This window comes from Sceloporus occidentalis, unplaced genomic scaffold, assembly GCF_023333645.1.
Source record: "Sceloporus occidentalis isolate IW3139 unplaced genomic scaffold, rSceOcc1.0.p SCAF_10, whole genome shotgun sequence".
Classification (NCBI taxonomy): Eukaryota; Metazoa; Chordata; class Lepidosauria; order Squamata; family Phrynosomatidae; genus Sceloporus; species Sceloporus occidentalis.
In genome coordinates, this window is record NW_028316990.1 from 20,247,501 (window position 1) to 20,271,565 (window position 24,065).

Sequence of the window (24,065 nt, forward strand, 5' to 3'; positions counted from 1 at the left end):
CAGAACTGTGAATTGGACAAAGCAAAATATAAGATGTTTCAGAAAAGGGTAGGGCATTCCAATATAAAAGCTAAAAGCACTCGTATAAATGTAATTTTGTGCTCCATGGTCATGCTCAAAATGGAGGACTTTTTGGACTTCTTCCTGGACAGAAGGTTGCAATGGAGAACATGTGCTGGGAAAAGAGGATGCTTGGTCACCCTGGGTTCAAGAAGTTCTTCTATAATTCCCATTTGCGAGGAAAGCATTATTCCAACAAGAGCCAGTGTGTTGCAGTGCTTTGAGTGTTGACCTGGGACTCTGGGGACCAGGGTTCGAATCCCTGCTTCGTTTTTTGCTGGGCTCTATGTCTGGCTCAGCTGCATTGCTTGGTCTCAGTTAATTCCAGAGCTCAGCCTTGGAATGGAGGTGAAGAAGCGAGTTCAAGGTTCCCTCCAGGAAGCATAATGTGAATTTCTTTCATGAAAACACACAGATGAGTCACAATTCCTGGCAAAGGTTTGGCCTCAAGGATTGAGAGTAAGAAGGAAATAGCTGTTGCATTGAGAGCGGGGGTGAGAAATATGTGAACTACATCCAGCCTCCAATCCTTTTTGTATCATTATTATTATTATTATTATTATTCACTACCACTCCCCCCAAATCTCATGCCATATATATATATATATATGGAGACCAAGTCACCTAAAACAAGTGAAAAACAAGTTGAATCTCCCTTTTCCCAAATTCCAAAATCCATATGTGGCTGAGAGAGTGCCACCTTTGCTTTGCTTTCTGATGGCACAAACTTTGGTTTCATGCACAAACTTTACTTTACTTTCACCCCCGCAAACCCTAACCTTAACGCCAGCGCCATGCAAACCCAGAAAAAGAAAAACGGAAATGGAAAAATTCTGGGATTTGTAGTTTTGTGAGATGTTTAGCCCTCTCTCTCAGATTGCTCTGGTGCAAGAACAAACGTTGGATTCAGATTCAGCCGCAGATGAGAGGAAAAAGACGTCGCAGCCAAAGGCCAAAGAGGAAGCCCTGCTTTCGGTCTCTGAGATCCTTAAGTTGGTTATTCAGGAAACTCGTTGATGATTAAATTAAGGCCGCTTGAGCCAAGAGCCAAAGGTCTTCGAGAAAGTCACCAAAAGAAAAATAAGAATGGGATTTGTGGTTTGGTCTGGCACTGGCAGTCTTTGGCGGAGAAGGCTCAAGACCTTGCAAAATTGCAAATCCCAGGATTGTGTAGGATGGAGTTACAGCACTTAATGTGGTCTAAGACTGCATTATTTCTACAGTGCACCTGCAGTATCTTGTCTAGAGGTAGACAAGAGCCAGCATGGCATAGGAGTTTATCCCACAAAGGAGACTGGGAGTAGATCCTGTGAATATCCCGGAAAAACCGTGAAACAAATTTCACACGGCGTCACACAAAACCCGCCATTAAAGTGGTCACAAAGAAGCATTAACACACATCTTTTTACTTTTGGGGTTTCAGCAACAATGCATTTCCGATATCAATTTATTTGTGCAATTGTGTGTGATAATCATTTTCACTTTATTTGTGGGATGCCTTAAATGAGCTTTAACCTCTAATGCCAAAATTAGCCCCAGTGTGATCAACTCCATAGTGATTTGAGCATTGGACTAGGACTCTAGAGGCCAGGGTTCGAATCCTGGCTCAGCCACGGAAACTCACTGGGTGACTTTGGGCAAGTCACACTTTCTCAGCCTCAGAGGACGGCAAAGGCAAATCCTCTCTGAACAAATCCAGCCAAGAAAACCAATCTGTGGTGAAAGCTCTGGTGCCACGACAAACTACAATTCCCAGAATTCCATAGCATGGAGCCATAGTAGTTAAAGCGGATTAATTCTGCAGTGTGAATGCAGCCAAGATTAGGAAACAAATTTGCATGTGAATGGAACGCAGTCCAAATGCAATCATGAGACATCTCAGGAATAGCTGAATTTGGAAAAAATATTGAATTTATAAATCCTTTTCCATTGCGAATTTGCAGTCAGTTCGCATTTTTGTTAGTATGAAACACATCTCCAGTTTGGCCATTGGATTACTGTCAGCCATGGGATCCTGTCCTCACTGCGCATGCGCAAAGACGCTCATTCGAAATCATGAAGCCGATGGGTACGTGCTCATGCCATGAGTTTATTCACATTCGCACCGCTTTCTCTTTCGGATGGATGCTGCGTTTGTCTGTGCGTGCGATAAGCTACTACGTAATTTCTCGCATTTTCAGATTGCCCTCGCTTCCTTCTTCTTTCGGGACAGCGATACATTCCTCCATGTGAAAAAGTCTTGAGAGAGTGTGACTGAGAATGTGTAGATGGGTATTCAATAATGAACAAATGGTTAATGGTGACTCTATGCCCAGCAAAACCCCTCTTTGTTCAGAGCCCAGGACAAGGAAATGATCTCCTGCAATAAGAAATGCAATAAAATCCCTCAAAGAATGGGTTGGATTTTCCCAGGCGGTTTCTCCAGCCAAAAAAGGCGGATCCAGCGAAGATCTCGGCAGAGATGTCAGATGGAGCAAAGGAGCAGAGAGCATTCTCTCTCTTCTGTGGCAGCAACATCAGGCATGGCTTAAGCCTCTTCGGCCCAAGAAGCGGCCACTATGCCAGGGCAAGCCTCCCTGATGGGACTGGCAGCCCTGGCCCTGACATTTGCCTGGGTAGTGCCCATTCCAGCTGTGGCAGGTGAGAGATGGGCAAAGGCACCACATTGCTAGCCCAGACTGGGCATCTGCTTGCCGACTGGGAAGCAGAGACATTGCATGGGATTTAGGGGCAAGAAGACAATGCCTGTTGGCATTGGCATGGCACTCTCTTCTCGGAGGAGATGCCACTCTCTTCTTGCTTGACCCCCTTTGTTTTTTAATTTCTGCTTTGCACATTCGTTTTTATACTTTACATCCTTGACTTGGAAAGGAGCTGTTTTGTGTGTCAGTTTTTGTCCTTGCCAATATGGGAAGGACAAAACAGACACACAAAATTTCTCTTATTTGGGGTATTTTTAAGCATTCATTTTGAACAGTGTGTAAAGGGATCTTGTAGCACCTTTGAGACTAACCAAAAGCAATAACTACCAACTTTTTGTTTTCGGTTAGTCTCAAAGGTGCTACGAGGTCCCTTTGCAAACTGATTTTTCAGGATGAAGTCGAAAGCTTTCACAGCCGGCATCCATAGTTTTTTGTGGGTTTTTCGGTCTATGTGGCTGTGCTCTGGAAGAGTTTATTCCTGATGCTTTACCAGCATCTGTGGCATCTTCAGGCTTTGTGTGTCTTTGGCTCCTTTTAATAGGTTCGCTGACCTTTCCACATTTGGATAGTTTGCATAGTGATTTTTCAGATGTATTCTTTTTAATAAGTTCGCTGACGTTTGCACACCTGAATGGTTATTTTAGGTCTGTGTTGTTGTTGTTGTTGTTGTTGTTGTGTGCCTTCAAGTCATTGCCAACTGATGGAGTAAACCTTCCTTTGCACTTTCTTCCTTGGTCTTCCTTACTTGTTGTTTCAGGTCTGTGAGGTTTTCTGCTATTAAAATGGTGCCATCTGCATATCTTAGATTGTTGAACATATCTTAGATGGCTGATATTCTTTAGACTACAAGTACCAAAATCCCCAGATAGCCAGCGTGGCCACAGATTACTCTGGATTATTCTACCTTTGGGGGGAGATGGGATCTACTGAATAATGCATCTCCTGCAAATTGCAATACAGTCAGTCCTCCATATCCACAGATTCTGCATCCACAGATTCAGCCATCCACTATTTGAAAATATTTCACGCACAAAATAATAATAACCCAAAATGCAAACTTTGATTTTGCCTTTTTATATCAGGTTCGCCAGTTTACGACCCCATTGTATCTAATGGGACTTGAGCATCCATGGATTTTGGTATCCACGGTGGGTCCTGGAACCAAACCCCAGTGGACACCAATGTAAAAGGAAGATTTTTTGAAATACGTTTCCTTCCCCTCCAGGTTTAAGACTGAGAAATGGCATTGTGGATCTGTGAAAAATGTTGTGAAATTTTGGAGACGAGTTTCTTCCTGCTGGTGGGACCTTTTCAAAATGCAATGCAATGTAATGTCCTAATTCCAGGGAGGGAGAAATACAAGCTGTTAATTGAAACCAGTTTTCAACAGCTATTCACATTTTTCTACCGCCAGCCCTGAGCTGGATTTCTTCAGCTTTATCCAAAGGACAAACTTGGTGGAGTTGAGAAATATCTCCCTTCTGTCTGTTAAGATTAGAGGTTTAGGGTTTTGTTGTCGTCGTGCACCTTTGAGTCATTTCTGACCAACGACAACCCTAAGGCAAACCTATCATGGGGGTTGTTTTGGCAAGATTTGTTCAGAGGAGGTGTGCCATTGCCATCCTCTGAGGCTGAGAGAGTGTGACTGTTCCAAGGTCCAGGAGATTTCAAAGAAGTAGCTGTATTAGCCTCTTGCAGCATGAAAAGAAGAAAGGAAGTGGAAGGGAGGGGGGGGAAATGTGGCAGCCCCTTTTAAAAGGGGTTTTATTTTTGCATGAGTTTTCATGGATATAAACTCACTTCTCTGCTCTGGGGCCCCAACAAACCACAGTTCCCAGAATTCCATATCATTGATCCATGGCGGTTAAAGTGGTGCCAATTTCTGCAGTGCAGATGCAGCCCAACTGTGAAAGGGAGGCTCTTTCCAATGAAAGGACTGGCATTTTAGTACAAGGAGGGTGAATCCAGCTCTCTCCTCCTCCTCCTCCTCCTCCTCCTTCTTCATCCTTGTCTCCTTCTCTCCATCCCCCTTTGTCCTTCCTTCATCCTCCCTTTCTACTGTTTATCTCCTCTCTTCTCCAAGATGAGTCCAAGATGCTGGAAGGCCGCTGCTTTTCTCATCCAGGAAACCCAGTGGCGCCTTGCTGCTGGGGAAGTTGCAAGAACCCTCCCTACTAGTTCCCATATTGCAAAAGAAATCTGCTCAGAGAGATAGTTTTTCTTTTGAACATAGGGGAAACTCGACTTTTGCTAAGCAGATTTATCGCTTTCACACATCAACACTAACCGATGATTGTAAAGATCTGAAAGACCACACCTAGCCCTTTTAAAAAGTAGGGTAAGGACTGGGATTTGCATCTGCATCTGCATCCTATCACATACCATCCCACTCCCATAAGTATATAAACATGCTTTATACCTGAGGCCTTAATACCATGCAATACTACACCCAAAGAAGTGGGTTTATGTCCATGAATGCTCATGCTGAGATTTTTAACTTCTCCAAGACCTAGATTCTCTCCTCTCAACCTCAGAGGAGACAACGGAAAAACCCCTCCAAACAAATCTTGCAAAGAAGACCCCATGAAAGCTTGTCTTTTGGGGTACCATCAGCCAGAAATTGCTTGAAGGCACCCAACAGCCACAACAACCAATTCCGTATTTAGATAAATAAATAGTCCTCTAACATTTTAACTTCTCCAAGACTCTCTCCTTCTAATCTCTTCTCACATGTTGTATATCTCAGTTGATGTGACTCTGGTCCCTTGATAAATGACAATAACTAAGCCATTATGTCTGGGCTGAATATCACAAACACACACAGGTTGACCCTGGAGTGGAGCCTTGAGGAGCTATGGGGCAAAAGCTATCGTTGCATTAACTGATCTGCGAATCCCTTTGAGCCAGATTCCACAAGTGTGAATGGAGACCCTATGTATATGCCCAGCGGCTGTTTGGTTCTGGATCCAGCTGCTTCTCTTCTGTGTGTTGGAATCACCCAAAATGGAGAAAGTTCTTAGGTCCTCCGCTTGGGATGACCCTTTGCCCATCTTCTTATCTTTTGGGACTGAGGTGGGGCATGGCTTTGCTGGGACCTGCCTTGCAAATTCCCAAGCATCAAAGTCAGGTGAGATTTCCCACCAAACAAGAAGAAAGTCCTTCTCTGGTCACTCTTTGCAAAACCTAGATTAACTGATAACTTGGGACCGGAGGACGTGGTCGGTCCGGCAGCTGCGGAATGAAACTTTGATAAAAACGCACCTGCCTTCCAGACGACAAACATAGAGCCTCTATCATCTGTAATCTTTTTCTGTCCTTATCCATAACAGAAGCCCCTTGTGACAACAGCTTCAATGACCACTCTTCTTTTGCAAGCACAATGCTAAGGACTGGTGAGGACCTTGAATGGCCCTGGCTGTTGCAAGGACAGTATCTCCCCAGATTTAAGACTTTCAGGGTCAGCCAGCTTGGGACACGTACCGGTTCATAAACCCAGCTGGGACAAAGCTAGCCACGTAAAAAGAGGTGTGTGTGTGTGTGTGTGTGTGTGTGTGTGTGTGTGTGTGTACCTCTTTGCTGTAGTTGTTGTTGTGTGCGTCAAGTCATTTCCAACTTATGGAGAACCTGAGTTGAACCTATCCTGGGGCTTTCTTGGCAACTTTCTCTCGAGGGGGTTGCCATGGCCATCCTCTGAGGCTGAGAGAGCGTGGGTTGCCCGAAGTCAGCCCATGCATGTACACAATGGAGTAGGGATTCTGTGCAGTTATTACACAATGGCAGGGTGGAACACACTCCCTCAGAGAGTGGTGGAGCCTCCTTCTTTGGAGGTCTTTAAACAGAGGCTGGATGGCCATCCATTGGGCATGCTTTGGTTGTGAGTTCCTGCATGGCACAATGGCATTGGGTTGAATGGCCCTTGGGGTCTTTTCCAATGCTATGCTTCTGCACTCTATATTACCATGTTGGCAATATATACCCATTTTGCCACCCCAGTGGGGCATCACAGCCCTCCTTCATAGGGTTGCTGGCTGGCAGAGAAGCCTCTGCCTTCTTCTGACAGCTGCACTGGCACCAGAGTGGGTTAATGGGCAGCAGACATTTGCTGTAAAAACAAAGGGATTACTCATCAGAAGGAAACAGGCTTGCGAAATCGCAGCCTGGGATGGCAAAGTCTGCATCATCTTCACATGACCGGGTTTAAATCTGATGCCAGGACCTGAAACACATTGGTTTGAATATGTTTCAATTCAGCAGCGGGAGAGTTATATTACCAGGATCATTGGGAATAAAGGGACTTTTAAAAAAACATCCCAAAACATTATCCTCCTCCAGATTCTTTCTGATTGAAAATGTGATTCAAACTGTAGAATTGAATCATTCATATATATATATATATATATATATATATATATATCACCTGCAAATATATCACCTGCAAATGATTGTAACCCGCCTTGAATCACATTATCGGAGAAAGACGGGATATAAATCTTTATTTATATAAATATATAAATAAATATACATTTCAGTGGGGATACATGTAAAATTCTGCATATATATGGAAATACTGCACCTTAACTGCCATGGCTCAATGTTATTTGAATCCTAGCCTCAAGGGTCTTAGGGTTGCTATAAGTTGGGAATGACTTGAAGGCACACAGCAACAACAGCAAATGGCCTGGAGACTGCCAAAGAATCCCAAGTGCTGTTGGCTATATATTTCAGAGGAAGGTAGCAGCAAACCTCCTTTGAATAAATGTTGGCAAGAAAAAATCTAGGGTCGCTTTAAGTTGGAGGTGACTTGAAGGCACACAGTTAAGAACAGCAAATCTCTGGGAGTCCATGAAACCAATAATAATACCTGGTTGTTGTTTTGCCATAGGAGAACCTGAAGTGGGGAAAAACTGCCCCAAAGAATGTCTTCCCACCGCTTTCATATCAAAACCAATTCCTGCAAAGAAACTGCAAAGCTATGAGAAGATCACATGCAAAGGGAAGACGGCGGTGATGTAAGTACCTTTTTGTTGCGCCTTCATGTTGTGCTGGTTGTGATGTGCAATGCTTCTCTATTGCCCACCTGAGTCAGAAGATATGCCCGCATATTGCCTCCAATCTTGAGAAGCCTCTGTATTTTAATGTCTTTCTTCCTTTTCAAACCCTTGCAATATGGGAGCGGCAACCGATGTTCAACTGATCCTTTAAATTCATTGCTTTCAGGCACCCCAAAATGCATTGATGCTGGTGCCTCTTGTGATCCCAGCACCTCTAGATCTCAAAGAGCACCTCCGTATTATTATTATTATTATTATTATTATTATTATTATTATTATTAAGCTTTATTTATATAGTATTGTAAATTTACACAGCGCTGTACGTACATTCTTTTTAATGAGATGGTTCCCTGCCCTCAGGCTTACAATCTATAAAGACATGAACCACATTTGCTGTAAAATGCTTGAACCAACATCATCAACATCATCATGCTTTATTTATATAGCGCTGTAGATTTACACATCATCCTCAACCATCACTAAAAGAGATTATAAAATGGATGCATATGCTTGGCGGTGGTGATGTGTGCCTTGGAGTCATTTCCGACTTACGGTGTCCATAAGGCAAACATTTTGTCGGGTTTTCTTGGTGAGATTTGTTCAGGGGAAGTTTGCCATTACTGTCCCCTTGAGGCTGAGAAAGTGTGACTTGCCTAAGGTCACAGCTGTGGGTTTCGTATATATAGATATAATAATAATAATAATAATAATAATAATAATAATAATAATAATACTTATTTATTATATAAAAGTATATAATAGTATAAGTTTTTATTTTGAAGCCAGAGTTGGAGACAGAAACATTTCTGACCCCGATTCCACAGACCAGTGGTTTCAAGTGCATTATTTTTGCAGTACAGATGTAGCCTTAGTTGGGTCCTGTCCACTGCATCCCTCCTTACTGGGATCCTTTCTTTTTCCTCTCCAGATTGCTTACTAAGATGAATCGGAGCTTCTGCGCCAGACCTGAGGAGGAATGGGTGCAAACTGCTATGAAGCAACTGGATTTAAGAAATGCCTTTCCGCCTTCAAAGACCAGCGCTCCAGTGGCAGAAAAGCCAGGCGTGTTTGACAAGTTCTCCAAAGATGCAGTCACCACATTAGCTCCAACTTTGGGTCATGCTCATCCCATTGGAACGGTGGCCTACAGAACATTAACACAGTTTCCCGAGAGGAGAACAATAATTCCTGACCGCTCTGTTGTGAATACCACACCGGTGGGGCCAGAGGCCACATCTCAAAGACCCCCAGAAAAGTCTGGCGTTGGAGCCACTTTTAAGCCTGGAAAGACAGACCAGACACATGGCTCTGGAACCACTCATGGTTTGGCAACCTCTCCTACATTCATAGGAACTCAGAGGACCGCTAACGGTAGCTCTGGTGTGCAAAATTATACAAGGTCTTCTCTACAACCGACCATCCATCCATCCAGCTCAAGCAGCCATATTACAGACTCTGTTGAGAAAGGCATGGTGCCTTCTGCCACATCAACCATGTTCCTCACTTCTCCCAGTGTGCCGACTTCAGTTCTGGGCACAGGCGACAAGCTTCAAACCACTACCGGATTCACAAACTGGTTTCAAACTGACCAGTCCAGCACACACTCCAGTATGGATGGAAACAACACCAGGTCCATCAACGTTGAAGACAGGAGTGATGGAATGAGGAACTCATCTGTTGCTTTTGGAGGGACATCAGGAATCCCTTCATCAACCGAAGCAAGCTTTGTTTCTGAACTGCCGGCTTCTCAACCAACTTCGGGGTTTCACCAGGAAAATGTCAATGAGAAGAGCAGGGCCCAGGCAACAACCTACAGCCCCGAGGTGACATTGGCCTTGTTTCCGGGGGCCCTGGCTGGGTACCGGACTCACATAATCTCCTTGGTGGGTGCTGGCCTTCTCTTCGTTGCCTCTGCTGTTGTTGGATGGCTGTGGATGAAGAGCAGTCTATCTGCAACCACTTTATCCGAGGAAATGGTGGAAGGCCTGTTGTACAATTCACCCAACTCTCAAACTGACGAACATGCCATGAGGATTCTTTGACTTGCTTGGGTCTTTTTGCATCCAGAGTTTCTGCTTCCAACAAAGGGACTAACTAGGCTTAGTCTGAGGACATACAACAGATGATCTAACTCTGCCAGAACAGGGCCTTATATGGTTGGACAACAGGATGCATATCAACTGATGGACAAATAATTTCAATGTTATGAGATGCCTTAGCCTGCAGGGTGATAGACTGGGGTCATGGTCTTCAAAGTGGGAGGTAGGCTTTCATAGGAAAACATGCCATCGCTAGAGGAAAGGGGACTTTGTCTCAGGAGTATGTGTCTGTGTTGTGTGTAAGAGTGAAACAGATTATTCTGTTCAGAGCTGGATGGATCCAAATATTTTTGCCAAGGGCTAGGTCCAAGAGTTGGATCAATCCAGTTATTGGTTAAGAACTTGGTAAGTCCAAATGTCATTGCTGAGAGGTGGACCGAGAGTTGGGTCAGTTCAGTTTTGACCGGCCCAATTGTTGGGAATCTTGGAGAGCTGGATCAATTCTGGTACAGACAGATCAGTCCACCTGTCATTGTGGAGTGACAATGCTGAGATCAGCCAGAAGGGATTAATGTAATACCTAGGGCTGGCCCTATGTGGGTACTTCTCAGACAGTAGGACCATCTCCCTTAGGCAGAGTGAAATCCAATGCCTGGCATCCTGTTAGTGACATATTAATGTGTAAGTTGCACTATGCATGCAGGGCGAATTATTCCCCGCAGTGCAACAGGTGTGCTTTGCTATCAGTAGTGGAAGCAGAGTTACGCCTGCAGTCATATTGCACATCAGGGTTGCACTTTACTCATTGCATGCAGTGATCACACATCACACATTGTTTCGGTGCACTGACCATTGCAGCTGTGCATTGTGCACAATGGCACATGGATTGCACAATGTTGCTACTGTGCCTGGAAATTGTGTAGTGCTGGAACAAAATTATCTCTGTATGTAGATATTTATGCAAGCCTGAGGGGATGTTGAATTGCAGCCAATGGCTTGTCATTCCAGCAGGATTCTTGTACATCAGGACTTTAAAATGGTCAGTTGGTGATAGATCCTATAGATGCACATTTTGCATGTGCAAATCTTTCTTCGTATACATTGCCATGACAGGGCCAGGAAGAAAGCAGGCAGTGTTATTTCAAAAGTTAGCACAAGAAGACCAAAAGCTATGCACCTTTTTTATGTACTTGATGCACTTTTGTAGTCGAATCCTTGCAGGTTGATTTGTGATGTGTTTTAAATCTCATTTTTGTCCTGTGTTGTTTTATATTTTATATTAAAAAAGAAATCAAATCTTAATCTCATCTCCTCTGTTGCCATTGCAAACCAGGATTTGGGGAAAGGGATTGGTCAACCTATAAAGGAACTGCACTACCATTTTCTACCCATTTTCTGAGCAATTGCAGTTGGAGGAAGAAGTGGGTTGACATTAAGGTGATAAGGAAGGCTGAAATCTTTTCCACCGGCTGTGAGAGAGAGCAGAAATCCATATCAGGAAGGAGGGAATTTCCACGGGGATTGCCAATGAAAACATCACCATCTTTGATAAACAGACTCTTATGTGATGGTTACCTTTTTTTGGCGTTGTGGCCATGGATGGTCAGCTATCTGGCAACCTTTTTGCAATTGCATAACCTCTGGAGATTTTCCAGTTGGGAATAAATGGACATCCTTCCTTGATTCTTATCCGCAAAGCCAAAAATAAAGTGAATTTATTAGATGGAATTCTGCTAGCTATTACCATCCTAGAGTTTATTGTTGTGGGTCTTCAAGTCATTGCTGACTTATGGTGACCCTAAGGCCCTGGGGTTTTCTGGGGCTGAGAGTGTGTGACTCGCCCAAAGTTGCCAAATGGGTTTCTATGGCAGAGCCGGGAATCAAAGCCATACAGCAAGTGAAAAAATGCACATAAAAACATTAATATAAGCGTTCAATGTGGATGGATGGAAAATATTTTTGACTATAATTCCCAGAATCCCTCTAGCTAACATGGCAAACGGAGATACTGGGAACGTTAGCGTTTCTAAGTTCTGCACTGAGTGTTGAAATCCTCTTTTTCAATCCACCGAAGCGAATGTCCCTCTTCACCACGTCTCCCTCCGTTCCTCCCACATTGCTTTCTCTGTATTTTCACTTCCTCGTCCATTTCTGTTTGCTTCCTGACATTTTCCTCTGTTTCCTTTGAACCTCCTACGTCTTCCAACCCCCGTTGTCCCAAGAAGAGGACCATCTCAGAAAACAGGTCCATAAAAATGCGTCATGCTTGCAAAAAGCACAAGCCCATAACCCACCATTAAAAATAGTGTTTTGCAATATCTGGGCACAAAACATACCTCCAAAGCAACACTCCGCATCATGCAGTTATTTCATTCCCTACAAACATATCTTCGAAAGGTAGCGACCTTTGTTGAAAGAGCGACAACAACGGAGACTCAACCACCTTCCAATGCAATCTACTTCAATATCAAGCAGCTCTTACAGTCAAGCTGTTCTTCCGAATATTTAGGTGCAATCTCTTTTCTTGTGATTTGAATCCACTGGTTTGTGTCCTAGTCTCCAGAGCAGCAGAAAACAAGCTCTGTCCATCTTCTACATGACATCCCACCAGATATTTAAAGGTGGTTAACACATCGACCCATAGTTTTATGTTCTCCAAGCTGCTGAGGTTCATTTTCAAATGTTGGCAACTGAATGGTAAGATAGTCGTTTGACTTTAACTACATAGCAGAGCCAAAAAGGGACTGAGCAGCAAAAGGACCGATACGCAATGGGACTGATGCATATCACATCAGTCCCAGTGCGCATCAATGCTCAGCACGCATTCTTGCTAGTGGCCTGTTACACATCTTTGCGATTCACTAACAGGGTTTCTCATAGCTACTAGTGGGTATGATAATCGTGCCAAAAAAGAAGTGATTACAAGGGGACCATGAAAGGATCCGCTTTCCTAGTGGGAACGACAGACCTTTTGGGATCGATTCACCGACATGGAGTGAAGGTGAATCCCAAACCGGTTTAAATGCAAGTGGGAATGAGCCCTGTGTTAGAGGATACAGAAGTATGCCCATCTTTGCTCTTAAATATCTCATTATGGATGAAGGGCCTTTGCATCTTTCTTTGCTTTTGGGGGCCTCAGTGCCATGCTCCCTCCGTTATTTCAGTCTGAATAGTGAAGAACCAGCTTTGCTAACCCAAATCTTACCTCCTCTTCTAAATTTGTGCAGGTGCAAAAGTCTTCATCCTCAACCTTTCAAATGAGAAAAATGACGCTGGTTTTCACTTCTCGAAACCAGAATAATGCTGTGGGCTCTGTGGCCGTGGGCCAGCTGTCCCTTTGCCTTGGAAAGGGGAAGTCGGACCTTCTCCTTTCACTGAAAGTGACATTTGGTGACATTTTGCCATGTTTCCCCTGAAATATTCCACCGGTGGGTGGGATATCTGTGGGATGTTCTCAGGAATTTCAGATGGGAGGAGGAAGAGGACACCGGACGGTATATTAATGCAGGATTTTGTCCAGAGAGACACACTTTCCAGCTTCAACCTAGAAGAAAGAGAGGAACAGAAGGTCCCAGCTCCAAAAAGAGACCAGCCATGGCAAATCTGAAGAAGGTCCTTCTGGTTGCTTTCCTCCTGGCTCTCTCTTATCAATATATAGCAGGTCAGTGGGATCCTTTTTCCTTCCTTTAATCTTATTGCTACAGTATTTGTGAGATGTAAAGTGCTGGTATGTCTTTGCTTGAGAGAGAACCTAACACATGTTGGGATCTGATCGTGGCATCTCCTGATCAAGGTTGCAGATTCTCTTGCATTTGCTGAACATGAAACAGAACACGATGCCAGATAAAACAGTCCAAGAAAGGCATAGCTAAGGGAAGGAATGAGGGCATTTCCCCCTTCAAATATGAGTTCTGCCCCCAAATGAAATTTTTACCAGTATATATATATGTGTGTGTGTGTTTGTGTGTGTGTGTATGTGTATAAAATTATTTTGTATTTGACCAATACAAAAATTGATAAAATAATAATTGCACAGTACAGTTTTTAATAACTGTTAAAACAATTTCAAATACACTTTCAGATCAGCTTTAGACATTTCAGTTTCCATCAACCAATTGGGAATCCTATCTTATCCTATGCTATCTTATCCTGTGTGTTTGTGTATATGTGTGTCTATATATATATCAGAAGTGTGCATATATATATGTATGTATATATATGTGTATGTGTGTATATATATGTATATATTCTCACTCACACGTGTGTGTGTGTGTGTGTGTGTGTGTGTGTGTGTGTGTGTGTGTGTGTGTGTGTGTGTGTGTGTATAAAAGTAGCCTGCTAAGATCTTATCAGGCTGCTCTTTGGCAATGAAGCCACAGGAGGGCACCAGAGAGAGAGAGAGAGAGAGAGAAAGAGGGAGCCTCGAGGGGAAAAGCCACCCTTTCTGCTGCCACCAGAGGGCGCCCCAGGACAACAGGGAAAGGGGTGGCGCCCTTAGAGAGTGCAACTACAATTCCCATCACCCTCAACCAACCCACAGTCCCATGGCCCTGGAGGAGGGATCAAGGATTCTGGGCATTTCCAGAAAGGGGCTTGAGGGGGCCAAGGGCGCAGACAGGCTGCAGGGAGACCTCCTCCAACCTCTCCATGGTCTGGGGATGATGGAAAGTGTCCTCCAAACCCCCCCATGCTGTGCCTTGTGGGGATGATGGGAATACATATACTCACATATATATAATATACACGTTACATATATATATATATATATATATATATATAGAGAGAGAGAGAGAGAGAGAGAGAGAAAGACATATAATATTTTATACATACACACACACACACACATATATATATATACACACACATATAATATACACAGTTATATATATAATTTTATTGGTGACTCTCATGTCAGTGTTAGGGGCTTTGAAGGACAGTTCCCATCATCCTCAGATGATGCAGAAGGTGGCGGTCCTCCATTAAAAAAAACAAGTCCTACATTGGGGGGGGGGAATTTTGCCCTCCATTTGTCCTACATTTTTTTACACTTGTCCTGGTTTGGAGGTTGACAGTTATGGCAACCCTAAGTGGGGTGCCCCAACAGAGAAAGGCCTGTATATGCCAGCTATAAGTCTCTATTGCTGTGTTACAATATCATATATCTTTTCCTCCTCTCTCTTTCCATTCCTTGCCTTCCTACAACTAGAAGCAGCGGGTCCCAGCTCTCCCAGGGATTGTTGCTTTGCCTTTTGGGAAAAAGGACCTCTTCGCATTAGGAACATAGCCTCTTACTACTCAACTGACTCTGAATGCAACCTGAAGGCTGTTGTGTAAGTATCTGAAATCCATCCTTTCCCAATGATTCAATCCCCTTTAACATTCAGCTATGGCATGTCTGCAGGGGTCTAAGTTGGAGACAGCGGATACGCTGTTCTCTATTCGCGACATGACAATTTGGTGACAGTTTGGCGAAGTCTCCATCTTCAGACCTTGCCCACCCTGACTGATGCAGAAATCTCAAACCAAAGCCCTCTCTTCTTTTCTCCCTCAGGTTTGTTATGAATAACGGCAAGCAGATCTGCGTGGATCCAGCTGTGCCTTGGGTTCAAAGGGCACTGTCCAATTTGAATGAAAAGAAGTAGGAAGAATTGTGGAGAAACAGAGGTCACTCTCTCTCAGCCACAAAAGAAGACGCCGAGAAGCAAGACAAACTCCACATTTCAAGAGCACTGAAGACCATTTAATGGCTATGTTTTCCTGCGCTTCCTCAAAGTACTCTAGCAATTGTAGTTGGCAGATTGCTTAAGTCTCTTCCAGCTCTTATGATTCCGTATCTTCCTTCGTAGCAGATACAGTTCCTAGTATCCCTTGCCTGGAAATCCTTTAGCTCTATGCTTTTAGTTTAAAGTAAAGAATTAATGTCATAGTCTATGATGTATGTCTGCACTCCAACCCTACGGCCTTTCCAAATGTAACTTGCATTCGTAAAGCACACTGACACCAGCAAGACTGCATAGGAAAGTGCCAAGATCAACTGACAAACTGGTTGCATGTATTTATTGCTGTCATGTCTATCCATGCCTGCTTGGCACTCCAATCCCCAGAATTCCCTGGGATGGGGGATTCTGGGATGTGTAGTCTAAGGATGCATCCATGCTGAGTTAATATATTTTGTTTTGAAGAGTATAAGTCGAAACAATAACTACAATAAATAGATAAAGAAAGCTACGACATCCATTTGCTGCCTCTGGTGTCATCCCTTGACCAGCATCCAAAGAAAGGTTCCTGTTTTGGCTTGCAACTCCCAAAGCGGTCATGTTGGCTTGGAGATGCTGGGTAAGGTTGCCAGATCTCAGGGCCCAGTCCCAATTTTCCAATTTCCATGGGTCATCTCCAAGTAGGAGAGGAGGGTGCGAATTCTCCAGTTTTGCAAGGTTCAGCCCTGGTCAAAGAGAAAGGACTGTGTGCAAATCTTCCATCTCATTCTCACTGAAATGAGCACTGCTACCATTTGCAAAGTTTGACTGATATGGTGCTGCAGCTTGCAAAGACTTCCTCTTTGTATTTAGTTAGCTTCTTCCTTCCCTTTCAATTGTGGTGCCAGGGTTCACCTTCCATTCTCCCTTGCAGCTACTTTCTGTCTAGAAGCAAGGAGGCAACATTAAATTCCACCTCCCTAAATTTTTTATGAGACAGAATAATCCCCACTGGATTATACTTCCAATGTCCGTCGTGTGATAACGACCGAAGAGAGGAGTTTGCAAAGGCTTCAGTTTCTACCAAACAAACTAGAGTTGACACTGCTTGAACTGTCATGGCTCCATCCTACAAAATCCTGGGATTCGTTGCGGCCCCAGCGCTCTCTGACTGAGAAGGCTGAATGGCACACAAAACTACAAATCCCAAAATCCCATAGTGTTGAACCATGGTAGTTAAAGCAGTCTCAAACTGCATTAATTCTGCAGTGTGTAAATGCAGCTCAGGGGGGAAGTTTGGGATTCCACATATATTCTAAAATAGAGGTCTCTGGCAAGGAATTCTAAGTCCATCGCCGGATAACAAATCCCAAGATCTCATAGGATGGAGCCACAACAGCTATCGGTGTGCAATATGCATTCGCCCACATTCAAAATAGCGGGCACATGCTTGAAAAATATCCCGGTATAGTTCACCTTTTTCCTATAACATACTCTCCCGATCAGTTTTGGCGTTTCAGATGCCAAAAAACTGAACAGACTGCACCATTTAAAAGGCCATAGATACCAGCTGGGGAAAGAGAGAAGAGTTTAGGAAGCAACCCTTCCAGATCAGATCTATAAGAGTCATGTAGTTGGCTATAGGGAAAACCACAAGGAAGTGAATGCATCCAGCAAAAGCACCCTCCTGCTTCTAAATCAGACTAAAAGACAAGGAGGGAAAGAAATGAAAATAATGTCTTTTGTAAAAAAGGGAAGTAAGGCCAGAGGATGGGAGGAGTGAGTCAGAAGAAAAGGGGTTTGAAAAAGAAATCCCCACATCAGCTCTCCAAGTTGCTTCGAGTCCTGACCTTCACAAATGCAAGTTCTTTGAGAGCGAACAGTCATCTGTGCCAAGAAAACCAGGGATTGCGGACCAAGGGAATCCGAGGATTAGTAGCCACCGGATTGAAAGATACCGGCTGCAAGAGAGCATGAGCTTCTTCTGGCATGGAAGAATCCTTCTGCCGTTGCTGCATTTGGCTTTCCAGTTTATGGGTGAGTTGACTTTCTCAAGAGATCATGCCCTGGATTATTTTTGTGGGGTTTTTGGGCTCTGTGGCTATATGGGCTGTTCAGAGGAGATGCCGAAGCCACAGATACCGGCAAAAAGTCAGGAATAAACTCTTCCAGAACATGGCCACATAGTCTGAAAAACCCATAAAAAGAAAGAACGAAAGAAATATATTGGGCATCAGCTGGGGTTTGATTCCAGGACCTCATCATAGATACCAAAATCCTTGGATGCTCAAGTCCCATTAAATACAAGGGCATAGTATAATGGTGCCCCTTATATGCTTTTTGTAAAAGAGAGAGAGAGAGAGAGAACATTTGCAAGCTGTGGATGGTTGAATCTGTGGCTAAAGAAACCATAGATATGGAAGGACGGCTGTAATTGTATCCAATGGACCTAAATGTAGTTCAAGTTCTTGTACGTTGGGGTGGGGTGGGGTGGAATATTGCCTGTCTCTCACACCTTATAGCCTGAGAGAAGCAGTGATCGGAGTAATCTGTCCACTATGTCGAATGATAGCAAGTAAAGTGAGGTTATAAAATGAGGAAGGTAATAAGGAAGAAAGCATCAGCATGGTTTTGGGGCTTGAGTGTTGGAACAAGACTCTGGAGATCAGAGGACAGTGATTTGTGGTTGTTGTGTGTCATTCCAATTTATGGCAAGCCTAAAGTGAACCTATCATTGGATTAGTTCAGAGCAGGTTTGGCTTTCCTTTCCTTTGCTCTGAGACCATGAGAGGACAAATCCTGCCAAGAAAACCCTGTGATAGGTTTGCCTTAGGGTCTCCATAAGTTGGAAACAACTTGAAGGCACACAACAACAACATTCCTTGAAGCACTTAACAAGCAGATTTGCAGGGAGTAGAAATTGTGTTGGGAACTTCAAGGCTGGCTGGTACAGGGTTGGAAGGAAGGGAGACCCTTGGATATTGGTAATGCAAAAGTTATTTAATTCTATGGGAAATTTGGGTATACCGTATATACTCGACTGTAAGTTGACCTCATGTATAAGTCTAGGGCAGGTTTGAGGCCCAAAATTATGGATTTTGATATGACCCTTCGATAAGTCAAGGATAAAACCTAGGGACATGCAACAAAGGATCTAAATGATGTAGCAAAGGAAAACAATGCCAAAGAACCTACAATAGTATGGCAGGCATAACCATTTTGGTTCACACTAAAGGCAGGATGGAAGAGGGAAGTAGAGGGAATTCAATGCTTTCAGGACAGATTGCACTCTTGCCTTTCACCAGGGGATGGTTCCCTTTTTAATAAGAGTTAAAGTACAGTATTTACATTGACCTATGGATAAGTCAACCTAGGTTTTTGGGGTCAATTTTTTGGCTAAAATTTCTAGAGTTTGAAGTGCTGTGTGCTATTGAGTAACCGCTCATGCCTCAGTCTTGGCAACATACGTCTCCTGCGGACATCTTTGGTTACTGAATAAAGTTTACTTGGTTTTACTACCAAAGCTTGGATTTTTCAGAACCGAAATGATCTGATGCATGACACAAAATGTCTTAGGCCAACCCTTAAAGGCTTTGTACAGTATAGAGGATACATACAAAGTGGATGATATACTTTCTTACTTCCTCTCCACTTGCTGGAACAAGACTGGCTCCATTGCACAAGTGACCCAAAAAGTACTCCCTGGGGATGCAGTGATGTCGAGAGGAAATGAAAGGATCTGTTCTGCTTCTATATGCAGAGAAGCCATGCACCAGCTGAAAATAATGCTCTCAGAGCAAAAGGAACCAGTTCACTACTAGGAGTAATTTTACAATAGGGTTCACAAGCAGTGAGGAAGGACATGCTATTTTTACAACCCTCAACTTCTTTAGACTTCCCAGATTGCGCTTTTTCTGTTTCAAACACAGATGTCCTCTCCCTCCCTCCCTCCCTCCCTCTCTCTCTCTCTCTCTCTCTCTCTCTCTCTCATATATATATACATATATTACAAGGATGACCATTTATTCCACCTTTCTTGTTCTTAGTATGTTTCGTCTTGCTCTTTCAGGATCCCTAGCAAAGGCACCTCCAGGCTCTTCATTGATCCAGACCCCAGCCTCTCTGAATGTCCTGGAAGGATCAACCCTGAATATGTCATGCACATTCAATGGAAATATCACTCGCATTTGGTTTTTAAAGTGGTTTCACTGTAAAAATGGTAATCAAGTGGAATTAAAGGTCTCAAACCCTCGAGTTAATATAACTTCAAAGAAAGACCCCCCATTTAGTCTTCTCATTCTGGACAGAGCTGATATAGATGATTCTGGAATATACCAATGTCGTATTGGTGACTTAAAGAACCACACCCTTTACCGTAATGAGACAGAAGTCATTGTTAATGGTGAGTAATTAATTTTTGTGCCCAACGCTCCCACGGGAAGCTTGATTTATCCTTCATATAATATGCACAGGTCAACTTTTGTGAGTTTGGGTGACTTTTCCCCCCCTTAAAATAAGAAAATATTTTAGATGAAAGAAGCAATGCCTTTACAGTTTGGTTTAAGCATCATGGATATTCCTGTTACAGACAAACAAGGGGTATGTCTACATTGCAGAATGAATGCAGTTTGACAGCGCTTTTATTGCCCTGGATCCATGCTGTGGAAAAATCTGGGATGTGTATTTATGTGAGATATTTCGCCTTCTCTGTCAGAGAGGCTCTGGTTCCACAACAAACTACAAATCTCAATATTCCATAGCATTGAGCCATGGAAGTTAAAGTGGTGTCAAATTGCACTGTTTCTGCAGTGTGGACACACCTGGGGTTTTCTGATATGCACAAATCAAAATAGTCCATTCCTTTTCATTTCCATTGAATTATCTATTTTTTGCACTGGCACTGTCTCCCAGGTGCCCAAATGGAAGTCTTCCTTTCCAAAGAACAGTCTGTGGGGACCCAGTTCATTTCGAAAATGAATGAGGAGCCAGTTTGTGTGAAGTTGGACACAAAAACATGTCCGGCTGGCCGGATTGTTTTGTGCGGAACAGAAGCTGCAAGGGGAACTGAGTCATGGTCAAGGGGAAGGAAGGCGATAAGAGGAGTGCAAGCTCATCCTTTTCCCCCAACGACATAACTTTTCTACTTCTCCTCCCTCCCAAAACTTCAATTCCTAAGGATTGCAGATATATATTTGCTCATTATTGAGCTGCTTCAGAGGCTGCTGGTAGCAATGATATTTGCTTCCAAATGACATTTCTGTAGTCCCAGGGCCCTTTCATGCTACACAATCATAACACTATGAATCCATGGATAACAAATCTGTGAGTAAAGAGGTCTGACTGTACTCTGTTGCTCCCAAACTGCCTATTTTTGCCTTAGCTTGGCAAGATGTAGCTCTTCCCCAAAAGTGGGGAAAAAGAGAGAAGCATATCTGCAAGGAAAGCACCAGGGAATCCCCTGCAATGCATGCATCCCAAGTGCATTGCTAAATCTACTAATGGTTCCATATCCACAATTGCTATTTAGGGTGCCTCTGCACTCTAGAAATAATGCAATTTGACACCAGTTTAAGTGCTTTCACTCCATCCTATGGAATCCTGGGATTCGTAGTTTTACACATTCTTTCTCCTTCTCTGCATTCAAAGAGTGCTGGTGCCTCACAAAAGTACAAATCCCAGGATTCCGCAGGATGGAGCCATTACTGTTAAAGCACTGTCGAAATGCATTCATCCTGCAGTGTGGGTCTCCCTAGTGTATGCGAGGCAGAAGAACAGTGGCAAAGGCTTTAATGCAACTACAAATGAGTGCTACATTTCTTTTTCCTCTGTAGAGATTACCGATTTGATGGTGAACCAGACTCCCAAACATCTCAATAAATTGGAAGGGGAAAATGTCACCCTCGAGTGTAACTTCAGGACCGTCAGCAACTTCAGCACCATGTATGTTCGGTGGAAGAAAAATACGACGGAGTTGAGCAACGAAATGGGCCCATACAGAATCACTGAGAATCTGGAAAAGGGATTTACCTCCTTCACGATCCTGAATGCTGAGAAGAGCAATTCTGGAGTCTACAAATGCGAAGTGGGGAGCAGCTTAAGGAATCGATCAGGATCAGGAGATGGATCTTATCTGGTTGTTACTGGTAAGTAGTGGTGGTGTATGTATATATATATATATATATATATATAGTTGAGCAGGAATGTTTGATAAAATATATCTCACTGAGCAGGAAAACCCAGAGCGCAATGATGGCACATCATGTGTTGCCCAAGGATGTGCGCTCATAGATGATATGAGTGTGTGTTGCAAGACCTCAGGCCTGATCTGTTCTAGGACCCATTTATCTGTTTTTAATTTAATGTATTTACATTCAATGCATGGATTTATTTTTCAAACCCAGAAGTGGACTTGAGATCCCTTTAGTTTTGGTTTTGCCATAGTTTTCACAAACATTGCCAAAAGTTTTTAGCAGTCCCTGCGTTCCCCGAGCGGCAGAACATGCCCTCCAGATCCATCCAAGTGAACCAAACCTGAAACAGAGTTTCTTTTCCAACTATTTTTGGGGTTTGCTTTTCACTGTCTTCTGTTTGTTAAGCAGAACATACCAAGCAGCTGGATCCGGAGACTGCAACGGAAAATGCTGGTACCGGATTCGGACTTAGCGCCGGGGCTGGAGCCGGAGCAGGCACCTTCCTCCTCCTCCTCTTGCTGCTATTAGGCATCTTAGTTTGGATATACACCAAGAAGAAGAGAGCCAAAGGTAAGTCTCTCTTGCGCAGCAGACAGGAGCCGGGTGGATCCAAGATGTTTCACTGCCTGGAGCTGCATCTGCACTGCAGATTTCCGAGTTATGACGAACCTAAAGTGAATCTTTTATGGGGTTTTCTTGGCAAGATTTATTCAGAGGCTTGTCATTGCCTTTCCATGAGGCTGAGAGAGTATGACTTGCCCAAGGCCACCCAATGGCTTTCATGGCCAAGTTGGAATTCAAACCCTGGTCTCCAGAGTCGAAGTCCATTCAAACCACTACTGGAGAGTTTTCAAAAGCATGTTATCCTAAACTGCACACTATACATTTAATATAACATGTAGTTCTTCCCTTGAATTGTCAGGAATGCCAATGCCAGGCTAGGCCTAAGGAACTTAAATGGGGCGGATCATCATGGTCCACAGTGGTGTTGGCCCCATTTAAATCCCCCAAAGTCTCATGAAATAACAACTATGTTTTCGTTTCTACTTTCTTCCATTTCTGTAGGCACTCCAGGAGTGAGATTGAATACAGAGGCTGTTCCAACTGAAGAAGTCAAAAAGGTGAGGTGGATGGCTGCAACGCAATAAACGTGTTGTCGGTGCTCCTGCTGCCTCCCAAAATCTCTCTCTTTAAATAGGCAGCATCCCAACCGAAGGGTGTCCAAAGCACTACACAGAGGGCACTGGGACATTTTTCTCATTGAGACCCATGAATGAGAGAGCATTGCAGTTATCATTTTCCAGCACAGCACCTTACACCCTTCAGCCAGAGCTCTGTCTGGCTTAAGAGATAGGTTTGGGGATCACATTCAGTCATAAACATTAAGCCCAAAAGTCACAAGATTAAGGCCAATTCACAGTGTCATAGGGGTTTATACCTTCTCTTCTCCGAGCTAAACATCCCCAGCTTCCTAAGCTGCTCTTCATAAGGCATGGACATTTCACCATTTTGGCCACCCTCCTCTGGACATGCTCCAGAGTGACAAATACTGAGCATAAAGGCCCCCAAAGTGAGCATAAATGCTATCTTTTTCTTGCCTGCAGCATCCACCTGCTACCAACCAAGTGAGTGATGTAACCTATGTGGATCTCAACTTCCACAGAAGGGAAGTGCAACCAGCTACTGAAGTCATTTATGCAGAAGTGAGAAGCAGGTCAAAACAGTAAGGCAACAACAACAGAGAGGCCAAGCCAAAGCCAACCTGTTCTGGTTGAAGAGACGAACAAGCGAAACAAGCTCCTCAATGAGTCAGTGGCATGTCCCCTCCCATCCAGGATGGGCCTGCCATCTCCTTTCGAGGAATGGAGGAACTTCTGCCACCGCTGCCTACTCTCTCCGTTTTGCTGGGCAGCCCATGCCTCTCCATTTGCCTCCTTCAACCTAGTGATCTCCAGATGTTTTGGACTATAGCTCCCATTATTCTTGGCCATAGGTTGGGCCAGCTCTGGCTGATGACAGTTGTATCCAAAAACCGTTGAACAGTACAGTGTCGGAGATGGCTGTGCCAAAATGATGCCTCATTTTGAAGATGCTACTCCTGCTGAAGCCATGACTGACCCTTGTCATTGTAGAATTATAGACTTGGAAGGGCCATTCAATCCATTCATTGCAACCCCATTCTGCCATGCAGGAACTCACAATCAAAGCACCTCCGACAGATGACCATGCAGCCTCTGTTTGGAAAATTAATACATGCAGTGTGCCATTGTCTTGGTTCATACCTCTGCTAACAGATAGGAATGTGCTTCTAAGCTATTTCCCCCCT

The 24,065-nt window shown here is 43.7% G+C and overlaps 3 protein-coding genes across 4 annotated transcripts; all 3 read left to right on the forward strand.

Moving 5' to 3' along the window:
* Positions 1–2,559: 2,559 nt before the first annotated feature.
* LOC149306066 (uncharacterized) lies at positions 2,560–11,131 on the forward strand. Its single transcript, XM_089540399.1, has 3 exons — positions 2,560–2,700; positions 7,645–7,771; positions 8,742–11,131. Exons 1-3 carry the CDS (start codon positions 2,619–2,621, stop codon positions 9,853–9,855), a joined length of 1,323 nt encoding a protein of 440 aa, XP_089396525.1. The 5' UTR covers positions 2,560–2,618; the 3' UTR covers positions 9,856–11,131.
* A 2,250-nt stretch (positions 11,132–13,381) lies between these two features.
* Positions 13,382–16,068, forward strand: LOC149306067 (C-C motif chemokine 17-like). 2 transcript variants are annotated; one of them, XM_089476878.1, is made up of 3 exons: positions 13,382–13,513; positions 15,059–15,182; positions 15,404–16,068. In XM_089476878.1, exons 1-3 carry the CDS (start codon positions 13,447–13,449, stop codon positions 15,492–15,494), a joined length of 282 nt encoding a protein of 93 aa, XP_089333004.1. In that variant the 5' UTR covers positions 13,382–13,446; the 3' UTR covers positions 15,495–16,068. The 2 variants fall into 2 exon arrangements, with proteins under 2 accessions (XP_089333004.1, XP_089333005.1); XM_089476879.1 differs by having other exon boundaries at positions 15,062–15,182.
* Positions 16,069–17,221: 1,153 nt separating this feature from the next.
* Positions 17,222–23,933, forward strand: LOC149306068 (neural cell adhesion molecule 2-like). Its single transcript, XM_089540622.1, has 6 exons — positions 17,222–17,585; positions 19,618–19,950; positions 21,380–21,691; positions 22,148–22,309; positions 22,805–22,860; positions 23,344–23,933. Exons 1-6 carry the CDS (start codon positions 17,522–17,524, stop codon positions 23,464–23,466), a joined length of 1,050 nt encoding a protein of 349 aa, XP_089396748.1. The 5' UTR covers positions 17,222–17,521; the 3' UTR covers positions 23,467–23,933.
* Positions 23,934–24,065: the final 132 nt, after the last annotated feature.